Consider the following 12,219-nt stretch of genomic DNA (forward strand, 5'->3'; position numbering starts at 1 on the left):
AAATATATATATTTAAAAAAAAAAATAAAGTTTAGCTTCTCTTAGTTATCTTTAGGAGCATTTTAATAGTTTGTAATCAAAACGTTAACAAAGGGATTCTTCACAATAAAAATAACTGGAACCTCAGTACTGTGATTAGGCATAGCTACTTTCCCACTATGACACTATAACACTGCACCTGAGTGATGGCCAGTTGTAGCTAAACTAGGTACTAACCTAAGGGGTGCAGCAATGCTCTATCCCAGTGGTTGGCAAACTCATTAGTCAACAGAGCCAAATATCAACAGTACAACGATTGAAATTTCTTTTGAGAGCCAAATTTTTTAAACTTAAACTTCTAATGCCACTTCTTCAAAATACACTCGCCCAGGCCATGGTATTTTGTGGAAGAGCCACACTCAAGGGGCCAAAGAGCCGCATGTGGCTCGCAAGCCGCAGTTTGCCGACCACGGCTCTATCCTAAGCAAGTCTAATTTTATACTTCTCTCTTTTCTGGGAAGGGAACTAAGAGTTATCAAGAAACTATACCAAAACCAGACCTTTATTTCATTTCAGATGCTACAAGTCCATTGTTTTCTTTTATTAAAACAGACACTAGGCCCTGGCTGGTGTGGCTCGGTTGAGCATCGTCCCATGCACCGGAGGGTTGCTGGTTCAATTCCTGGTCAGGGCATAAGCCGGGGTTGTGGGCTTGATCCCCATTAGGGGGCGAGCAGGAGGCAGCCAGTCAATGTTTCTTTTTCTTTTAGTCTCTTAAATCCTAGAACTTCTTTTTTTTTTTTTTTAAACATTAATTCCTCACTTGCACTTCCTCAGTAATATGCTAAGAGTCTTTTAGCAGAATGATGGGCAGAGGGTAGAATGGGATCTTTTACCAAAGGTTCAGGGAAGCCAGCTGGTCTTCCTTCTAAATTTGTTGAGTCAACATTAAGTAAGCTTTAAAGATGAATCATCAATGTTTCTCTACAGGAGTCAGAAAGAAAGATACAGTGTTTCTTCACCACGGATTCTTTCCAAACTCTTTCAAGGCTGGTAAACAAAGTTAACTTGGAAACACAGAAGATGATAGAAAAACCATGGGAGAATTAAATTGAATTATGAATTAACTCTGATATAATTTTGTAATTCTAGAAAAGGAGTCTCAGTCAACTTAGTACATGGATTTTTATCATTCAGGTCTTTTAAAACCAAAATAATCATCAATTGTGGATACATACAAAATTACCAAGTGAACAGTTGAATTAGGATCTTGTCTCTAACAATGACTCTGTGTGTGTGTGTGTGTGTGTGTGTGTGTGTGTGTGTGTGTGTGTGTGTGAGAGAGAGGGGGGGGGAGGGAGAGAGAGAGAGAGAATCCTAAGGAAATGTAAGGTGGTTTATCCTTAATACAATGTGGGGGGGGGGGAGGGCGGGGGAGGCAAACTGAACTGGAAACTCCAACCCTGGCACACCACAAAGCAAGCTGCATTTTATTTTGGCTTGCAGATAAGCAAAGATCCCTTTCTCTCACTCCTGAGCCTAGGCCCTGGTAGGATGGCCAGCCAGCTGTCGTCGACACTTTCCCAAGCTTACCTACATTCCCTCAGTAGGCAGAAGCCCAGTCGTTCTGGCCTTGGTACACACGCCCATGGCACTCAGCTCTCGTGGCGAATGAGGACTGGAGAAACTGTCACGGAGCTTGAACTGACACAGAGCACAACCCCTGAGAGCTTATGTGTCTGGCTGAGTGAGAAAAGCAGCAGAGGAATTTCAGATAGAAGTGCAGGCCTTTATCACCCGTGGCCGGGAAACTTCTTACTCAGGGGGAAGGACTGCTGAGAGCTACGACTCAGGAGGAGGAGGGTCAGGTAAACTTTATTTTATGAGAAAAAAGGAATAATAAGGAGTGAATATTACTTCCACAGAACTCTGAACACAAGTTGCTTTTTTTAAAAGCGCCCCCCCGCCCCCCACCACAAGTGGTTTCTTTTTGTGATTGTGCTCTTTGGCTGGAGAATGTTGTTTATATAACAGGATAAAGTACAAAATTGTAAGCTCCAAACTCCTCCAGAGAAAAACTCTCCCAAAGCTCGACCCCCAGGATAGATGGAAAATATGAGTGTTTACTGGCTGGGACATCAAGCTACAATGGAAATTGCAACATTCAGAGAAGATAGTGGAGAGCAAGGGCCTACTGAGCAGAAAGAAGTCATCCCTCAACAAAAGAGTCAAAGAAGAAGGAAGACTCTGCTGCTGGCCCCTCTGATGCCTTCCCTTCCACAGCTGGAGAGGCCACACCTCTGGGATCCAGCTCCAGGAGCACAAGCATGTGGGTGAGGGCCAGCTTCCTTTGAACTAGAATACTGAAAGAAGTGGTGCAGCAATCCCATAGCCCAGGCAGGTTCAATTTCAAGTTCCTTCCTTCCTTCCCTCCTTCCCTTCCTTCCTTCCTTCCTTCCTCCCTTCCTTCCCTCCTTCCTTCCTTCCTCCCTCCCTTCCCTCTTACCTTCCTTCCTTCCTTCCTCTTTCCCTCCCTCCCTCCTTTCTTCCTTCCCTCCTCCCTCCCTCCCTTCCTTCCCTCTTTCCTTCCCTCTTTCCTTCCTTCCTTCCTTCCTTCCTTCCTTCCTTCCTTCCTTCCTTCCTTCCTCCCTCCCCCCTTCCTTCTTTCCTTCCTCCCTCCCTCCTTCCCTCCCTCCTTCCTTCCTTCCTTCCTTCCTTCCTTCCTTCCTTCCTTCCTTCCTTCCTTCCTTCCTTCCAGTTTCTTCCTTTCTCTCTCTCTCTCTCTCTCTCTCTCTCTCTCTCTCTCTCTCTCTTTTCTTCCTTTTGGGAATCTATACTGAAACCATGCATTATACTGGCTACCTTCACATACACAACTCAAGTCTTGTAACTACTCAATGACATCGATATAATTATTTGTATTTTAAGCAGATGGCTCAAACAAGCTAAGTAACTTGCCCAAGGTCACATACAAGGCAAACCCAGATCTGTATGACCCTAAAGGCCCTTCTCTTTTCACTATGCCATGCCATCTTCCTAAGGGGATTGATGGCTTCCTTTCCTATAAGGGACTATGTTCTCAATAATTCCCTTCAATGGAGGCAGAGGTAGAAGCAAAACCTTACCATTTCGGCCACTGAATAATTTTTGTTGCTCTTTCTTACAACCATACATTATTCCTCCCTCTTTTTTTTATTGTGGTAAAAAAGCAAAACTTTAAATTTACCATCTTAACCATTTTATTCTTATTTATTCCTAACCAACTGCACAATTTTTATGTACAGTTGAGTAGTGTTAAGTATAGTCACACTGATGTGCAACAGATCTCTTGAAATTTTTCATGTTCCAAGATTCAAACTCAGTAGCCATTAAACACAAATTCCTTCTCCTCTCTTCCCCTGGCCCTTGGCAACCACCTTTCTACTTTCTGTTGCTATGACTTTGACTACTTTACATACTTCATATGAGTGGAATCATATAATATTTGTCAGCTTGTCACTGGCTTATTTCACTTAACATACTGTCCTTGAGGTTCATCCATGTAGCATGTGACAGGAGTGAATCCTTATATACTCTTCTAGACATTCTTTCTTCTAACTGTCTGTGCCATAAAATCGAAATCTTTGATATGTCTCCCAACACTGCTAATTGTTCCACATGTATGTGGCTCCTTTTCCCCACCGGTGATCGAACACCATGTCTTCTCTTTTATTTTTTATTTTTGTTAATCCTTACAGGAGGATATTTGTCCATTGATTTTTAGAGAGAGTGGAAGGGAGGGGGAGAAACAGAAAGAGAGAAACATTGACATAACAGAGACACATCAATTGGTTGCCTCCCTCACTCGCCTCGATCGGGATGTGCCCCGACCGGGGATCAAGCCTGCAATTGAGGTACATGCCCTGGACTGGAATCAAATCCAGGACCCTTCAGTCCAAGGGCCATGCTCTATCCACTGAGCCAAACCAGCTAGGGCCATGTCTTATTAGACCTTACCCAGCAACGAGCATTCTGCAGAAAACATGGAAGATATATCCTGGATAGTAAACTGAGAGATCTGGAACTACCGTGTTTTATTTATCACTACTCCCGGCATCTAACGTAATGCCTGACATATAGAAAATGAATAGAATATATTTTTTAAAGAAAATAAACTCAATTGTTTTTTAGGACTGATTGAAAATGAAAAGATGGGAAGTAGGAAATGTGAATCTCCAGCAGCATTTGTAAAAAATAATCTAAGGGGAGGGAGAAAAGTATTACCTAAATTAGAATCAGAATCTTTGAAAAACTTCTCCTTGAAAATTATGTAAAACAGGGTACTAGGTTCTTTATAATTTGTTACTGAGGAGCAAGTGGGCAGAGGACAGGGTGACACAAAATATGGCCCAAATTTTCAAGGTTTGGTGCTTCATTGTACCCATCCCCAGGACGGAACGTAAAGTGCCAATGCACGCCTGCTCCCTAGAGTGGGGCTGGCCAGGCCAAGCAGCACATGCCCACACGTCTTGCCCTGTCACCACAAGGAGGAACAAACTCGCGAGTGAGCTTTCGACCTCCCCCACATTTAATATCGAGGAACAGACAAATCCTCAGGTTGCGTGTTTGAAAAAGCCGGAGGTGGATAAAAATAATCCAATGACAAATGCTGGAAAAACATACAAAGGGGCAGAAGCCAGACATTCGTGGGATTCCCTGACAGCTCGATCTACAAGGAAGGGCTGGGCTGGAAAAAAACAGGGCCTCAGGTTCCTGCCAAGCCGTCTGAGGCCCCATCCTTCCCAAACCATTCCAAGCAGCAGCCAAGACTTGACAGTAACCCTTCTAGGTCTCACAGAGAAAGATGCACTGTGCAACCACCGAGTGCTCCTCACCTAGAAGTGCTCCTCCCCACGAGGCTGGAAATAATGAGAAGACACCACTGCATATCCATCCTCAGCTCCCAACAACTCCCCACGTGCCCGGAAAATGGATACTTAAAAGGCAGCTGAAAAATCCTACCCATCTCATTGGCTAAATAAAAGCTTATTAAATACCCAGGTATCAGCACTCAGTAACCGAATGGATCCCTTTAAGAAAAAAGAGGTCATGACCACTAGTACCTGTATCCCGGAGGCCCTATTGTATAATTCTAAATTGGCCTTGCTCGGAGGCACACCTCAGGCTTCTAAACATGTGACTGAATTTGGCCCCGACTACTTTCTCTTCTGGAGAGTGGCCTGCAATTAATCTCACTTATTACCTCTGAAAAGTAACAACAGAGGAATGGCTGGCCAAGTCCAACTCCAGAGTGTCTAGGGAACTCAAGCTACATGGCCAGGCCTCAGACTGTCTGGGCAAGTCATGGGCTCTTTGCCTTCCTCCCCACAACAAAGCTTGAACAGGGACTCCAGACAGACCAAAGGAACCGAGGGATTTGAGGAGCTGGGCTGAGCTCACACTGACCCAATGGGAGACGACAGCCCTGAGGCTACATTTGGGATGGTTTCAGAAAGCGGGGGAAGAACAAGGTTGTCTGGTGAAAACTTGTGTGATCCATAAAATTGAGAACAATAGCAACACCACAGGGAAATGAAAAATAACACTATTTGCAGAGTTCTCGTGAGTCACCAGTTTTCATTCCTGTGGCTACCAAGTCACTGAATCCTGATGAAAAGTACAGCCAGCAGTGGATTCTCTTTACATAGTGTTACTGTTTACAGGACAGCCCCCAGTTCAGTGAATTATCAGTTATCAGCACTGGAATCCGCTGTTGCTATTGTAGAAGAACAAGTAAGAGTGCCTCTTACTTTCTTAGCACCCACTTCTAGGGAGATCAAAGTGCTTTAAGGGCAATCTAAAAGCTCTCGAAACAGGCCAGTTTATATGTAAGTGTGTTTACCTAAAGAAAACATTAAATGAATAGTGTAGGGTCACTTAGTGTTAAAACCAGTAATAGAACTCACATCTCTAAGCTACTAATCCCATATTCATGAAACTTAGTCACTCTTACTACCAAGGGAGGAACAACAAGAGACTAAATAAATAATTACAAAACAGTGACGTAGCAAAAGCAAGTAAAATTAGAAATCGGGGCATGTACGAAGAATGCCTGCTGTAGCCCACTTCACAGCCAGGTCTGGAAGGACCTCTGAGAATCCTCCTAGGGCTGTTCTAGGGTGGGTACCTCTGGGAATTCCACCTGGAGCCAGAACTCCCAACCTAGCCTCCAGGCTGTCCTGGCAACCAGAGGTTACCTGGGAGCAGAGGAAGATCTCCCAGGGCTACCTGGACAGGAGTGGGAGCTAAAAATTGGCCCTTAAGCTTGAAGAACAGGTGAAGAGAGAACTGTTGTAGGTACAACTAACCCAACAAGGAAGGGGACTTTGTGGGGGTTGCGCCAGTGGCTCTGAGTTGATTGTACAACGTGACATTCTGCCACAGCTCAGGAGCAGTCAGGCTGGGCAAAGGCCACGCACAGTGCTGGCCTCTAAATCCTGCCTCTGACCCTGACAGATCCCTTCATCTTTCTGTCTCTGTATTAACAGGTGCTACACCAAGAGAAAGCTCTCCTTCTTATTTTAAAAATTTCCTCATTCCATCTATAACTAATACTCAAACTCTACTTCTCCAAAATGTGTAGTTTTGACATTTTGTTTATGGAAAATGGCTGCAGCCTTATCCTATAGATAATATATCTGAGATTGCATTGGAAATGTTTTCCATAGAAATAAGGCTCTGACTGTAAAATGGAAATAGAATATTTGGAAATATTTTATATGGAAAATAAAGCTCTATGGTATAAACAGAATTTCTTCTTTACGACTTACGTTTTCAGAATTGTTTACCATAGGCTGTAAATCACCAAATGACAGACTCCTCCTGGCAAGAGAACTGTGTGGGAGGATGCCCGGCTTGAAAAGTCTTGCTGTTCAGTCTTCAACTCTCTGTAATTCTCAATTGAGATGATTCTTTTCACTCTTGACCATTGTACTTACTAGTATAAAATACACTGGACCAGAGCATGATGTAATGTGTTTATATTTATGTTGTTTCCTGGGCAGAATCTGTTTCCCAAATTAGTTCCTTAAGAAATAGTTCTAACACCAACATACTTTAACAACAATTAGGTATTTCTGCCAGGCCCAAGTTTTTGGTCTCCTCTCCCAACTTTGGGGCAAGGCATCATTAAAGAGAAGGCTGGCTGGCCTGGCTGGCTCAATGGGTGAGCACTGACCTATGAACCAGGAGGTCATAGGTTCGATTCCCAGTCAGGGTACATGCCTCTGTTGCGGGCTCGATCCCCAGAAGGGGGCGTGCAGGAGGCAGCCAATCAATGATCCTCCCATCATTGATGTTTCTAACTCTCCCTTCTTTGAAATCATAACTCATGGACAGATGAAATCAGACCCTTATTTAATAGCCACTAAAGCAAGATGTACTGGGGGACTTAAAATATGGATTGAGGCTAGAATTCAAGGCAGTGATTTCTTTTTTAATTCAGAAGTTGCTTTATGGCCAGAACCTATCTGGATTTTATCCTCTGCCACTTCTCTCAACTATATAAAGGAAATCTCCTTCCTACTTCCCAAATTAACTTTGACCAGGAAGGCTGTTTTGAGTTTAATTATAGAACCTAGATGAAAAGAATGTCCTTCAAAAGAAAAGAGTCCAAAGCCACTGAAATACAATGGATTACAAGGTATAAAAAAGAATAAGGAGATGAAGAGAAAATGTCAAAAGTATCACATGATTTGAGTTATACGTGGAATCTAATGAAGAAAATAAATTGATGAACAAAACAGATTCAGACACACTGAAACATGCAACAGACTGACTTATTTCAGAAGGGGGCGGGTAACAGGAAGAGATTAAACAAAGAACTTATATATGCATAGCCCATGGGCAAACAATAGTGCAGGGAAGGCCTGGGGAGGGGGTGGGGCAAGGGGGAAGGGGTCAATGGAGGTAAAAAAAGGTGACATTTGTGATACTTTCAACAATAGTTTTTAAAAAAGTCAATACGTGAAAATGTCCACAATAGGCAGGGATTAAACACAATATAAATTCTTGCTCTTTCACCCAGAAGTGAATTTATGGAACTGTATTAGGTATTTCCTTTTCATTTGCTTTGCTCACAAACTGTCCAACAAGTGAAAAGAGGCCCTATATTCAAGTGCCGTAGGACTGGGACAGGTGGGGAAAGGCCCTCTTACCAGTGTCTATGCAGGGAGCTCAAGGTGAAACTGGCTTGCTCATGACCCAGGCCATCCCCGTGCGACCCAAATGTTAGGTCTGTGGTTCTCACGTACCTGCTTCCAGGAGGGGTGGGGTGGCTCTCAGGAGCTTGGGGGTCTGACTGAATTGACCATGTCGGGCCACTAGGACTGATGACAGGCCGAAGGGTGGGGGGAGTTGAAGCACTGCTTCTGTTTATGATGCCACTTGTCAAATTCAGGTTTGATACCTAGAAATGAAGTGAGGGAAATAATCTGATTTTACAGAGTTTTAGAAAAGTATCATTAAAAACACATGGGAAGAATCAAGTCAAAGGCAGGAGATGCTGACTCAATGAAGCTGAAGCTGCTGTGACAAAGGTCCCATCAAAGCTGGCTTCTGCACACATCCCAGAGCAGAAGTGAGGGTGGCTAGTGTCAATGTAAGCATTGCCCTGGCCGGCGTTACTCAGTGATTAGAGCGTTGGCCTGTGCACCAGAGGGTCATGGGTTCCATTCCTGGTCAAGGGCACGTACCTGGTTTGCAGGTCCAATCCCCCGCCCCCTGTTGGGGTGAGTGTAGGAGGTAACCAATCGATGTGTCTCTGTTACATCTATGTTTCTCTCTCCCCTCCCTCCTCCTTTCCACTCTCTCTAAAAAAAAAAAAAAAAAAAAAAAAAAATTAAAAAAATCAATGGATGACTCTGGATGGTGGGCACACGTTGCAATATACAGATCTTGTAACATAGAAACCCACACATGAAACCTGTAGGTTCATGTTGACAAATGTCACCCCAATCAATTAAATAAAGTAAAATGAAGAAAAAAATCAATAGAAAAAATATCCTCACTGCTTGGGGGAGGATTTAAAAGAGAAAAAAAGAACCCCCCAAATCCTGATTATATAAGCTCAGAGTTGTAGCTAAAAAAAAAATTATTTATTTTGCTGCTACCATGTGCAAAGCACTATACTGTCCTAGTTGCTGTAAAATTCAAAGGTGGATAATAAAAACAGCAAGAATTTATTTACTCTGTGACAGGCCAGGTTCTGAGAAACTAGGCAAACTACTTAGCCTTTCTGGGTCTTGTTTCCTCATTTGTAAGTTCTAAAAGCTCAATAAAGTTTAGTTATAAATAATACTTATTATAAAATACAAAGGATTCATTGCTTTAGAAAGAAAAAAAGATGCACAGTCACTAGCAAAATGGGCACTGACTTCAATAAACAATTTATGAAGAAGAAAACTTATTAGTTAATTAAATATTTAAAACTAGTCATTTCTCCTGGAAATCAAAAGCTGCAAATTATATTACCTCTTTTGTGTGTTATAGTAATAATAAAAAACACAGCATCTAATAATGGCATTATATAGGTACCTATACTATTTATGTGACTATAAACTGGTATAATCTTTCTAGAAATAAATATGGCAATATATTACTAAAAGTATTTTTACAATGTTTGTACACTTTGATGCTACAATCTAACTTCTGGGAACTGTGCTCAAAACAACCGCATATGATCAATGACAGTGAGTGTTATAACGGCAATTACTGCTTAATGTGCCAGCTCTGTACTAATGAGTACATTATATGCATCTCATTTCAACTGCCATAATTCTGTTGTAAGTACTATTATCACCTCCATTTTACAAAGAGGAAACTGAGGCCTAGGATAGCACTGAGGCCTAGAGGAAAATGGCAGAACTGGGATGTGACCATGATCTTTGGAACTCCAATGCCTGTATTCTTATACTGTACTGTACTGTGAACAGATTTTGAAAACAAGCATTGATTTTAATATTGTAAAAGGAAATATTCTGTATCTATTAGAATTTTTTTAAAAAAATATTCAAAAATATAGGAACATGCTGATTTTTTTTTTACAATATGAAACTGTACAGAGAGCAGATCCAAAGTTCCTTAAACATACACATGCACAGATACACACTCATAAAGGACCAGAAATAAAAATCCAATTCATAAATAGCATCTATTTCTGAATGGTGACTTATTTTCTTCCTTACACTTACCTATATTTTCCAAGTTTCCTATACTGGCCATGTTATTACTGTTAGTACCCCAAAGAAAACTTTTAAGTCATTATGAGAAATACAGAGGATAGTTTGAGAAGCATTTCAGAATAAGATCCACAGGGGATGCTGAAAATAGAGTGGACACAGCTGAATGCAGGACACAGTTGAGCATGACACACTAGGGAATAGTGACATAAGGAGAAGTATATTTTAAAAAGTTTTTTTCTATAAGATGTCCTAAGAAGCCAATAATTTTGATATATAATAAAACCACAGATAGGTCGACCGAACTTGACCAGTCACTATGACGCACACTGACCACCAGGGGGCAGATGCTCTGACTGGTAGGTTAGCTTGCTGCTGGGGTCCGGCCGATTGGAACTGGACACGCCTTGGAGCCCTCCCGCAGTCCCTCCCCAGCTGGCCGACCCCCATAGGCCCTGATCAGCCTGATCACCGGCCAGGCTGAGGGACCCCACCCATGCATGTATTCATGCACTGGGCCTCTAGTTTACAAATAAAAATATACTGGGTTTTAAAAAAATCATAAAATTCTGAAAGAAAATGTTATTTTTAGCAACATATACTGCTTCATTCCTAGTTACAGATTCTTTAAGTAAAAATTTCCTGGGCCTGTATCTTCACACCAAAGGACCCAAACATTTTTATTGGGGAAAAGCTGTTTTCCATAGGTCAGGAGTGATATCAGGGGTCTATAGAGACTGGTGTACAGGACACTCAGGCAGCACCCTCCACTGTGGACCCAGGAGCCGACCTTGGCTCGTCAATTCTGACCCCCTTCTGCTTCTACCAGGGGAGAGAAGAAAGACACCCACTAACTGAGGACAGGGAAATACAGTGGCAGGCTATGGCAGCCACCTCTGGCACCTGGTACTGCTAAAGGGCTGGCCTTCTCCTGTACCGCAGAGACAACACAGGCTGGGTTCTCCGATGTTCAAACAGACTCCCTGCAGGATTGCACTCACTCCTGGCCAGCACTGAGCCCCCTCCTTCCTGCCCTGAAGCACCAGGCCTGCCTAATTAGACCTGAGCTTGCGGCTTGTAAAAGTTCTACAAAGTGAGAAAGGTCTTTATGATAACTGACAGCTTCTCCAACTACTATCTTAATCAGTTGTGCCAAAAAACTAATAAAAGAGGCTTATTCATAATTTATAGTGAAACAGCAATAAAATAAACAAAATGTACACACTTTACCATGTTTAGTATAAACTGTATGGATTGGAGATGAGTGAATTCGAATGAGAAGAGACTTCAGATTTGGTAAATCTTCTCTCTTTTGGCAAAGCTGCCCCTAATTTAGACGTCATTTCATCATAATAGCTAACAGTTCCCGAACTTTCATGGTGTGCCATGTCCTAGGTGTCCTTGCATTACCTTGACGTGCATTATCCCGTTTAACCCTGAGCGAGCCCTTTGAAGTAGGCTCTCCTTCAATATTATAAAAGGAGGAAACTAAAATGGAGAGAGGGCCAACAATTAGATAAAGTTACATACCTACTAAGATTAGCAGAGAATGTTCTCCTCCAAGAGCACTTGGTATACTTTTGCCAAATAACATGGTTTAATGTTTGAGTTCTTACAGCAGCAGTGTCAGGCACTCAAGAGTGTGGTTTTATCTCTCACCCCTCACCCACTGCTCAAGGAGGTAGACAGTGCTAGACTCCCTCTCAAAGATGGAGAAACTAAGGCTCAGAGAAGGCATGTAAGTAACCTGGTCAAGGTCACCTAACAGTTGCAGAACTGGTACAATCATTTTCTAGTTTTGTAACTAGTTACCCTTAACTATTGTAGATTTTTAAAAATATCCCCAGATACAGGCCTCAAATTCTGAAAACAGAGGTTATACAGGGAATGATTACACCAAACTATTATACCAGCTTTTCTTTCTTCCCTGTAAATTTTATCTCCCACGTGTTACCCTTCACCAGAGGATATTAAATAAGTAAAGCAAAGAAAAAAAAAACAATATCAACCAGTGTTGTTTCTT

At 42.2% G+C, this 12,219-nt stretch overlaps 1 protein-coding gene across 10 annotated transcripts in view; it reads right to left on the bottom strand.

Annotated features, from left to right (window-relative positions):
* Window positions 1–12,219, bottom strand: part of TTLL5 (tubulin tyrosine ligase like 5) — a 257,649-nt gene that overhangs the window by 109,204 nt on the left and 136,226 nt on the right. For all 10 annotated transcript variants that reach the window (XM_080661710.1, XM_080661713.1, XM_080661711.1 and 7 more), the window contains one exon: window positions 8,271–8,425. In XM_080661710.1, the coding sequence (XP_080517836.1) occupies window positions 8,271–8,425 (155 nt within the window). The remainder of the gene's footprint in view (window positions 1–8,270; window positions 8,426–12,219) is intronic.

Source organism: Plecotus auritus, assembly GCF_963455305.1.
Source record: "Plecotus auritus genome assembly, chromosome: 1".
NCBI classification, from domain to species: domain Eukaryota; kingdom Metazoa; phylum Chordata; class Mammalia; order Chiroptera; family Vespertilionidae; genus Plecotus; species Plecotus auritus.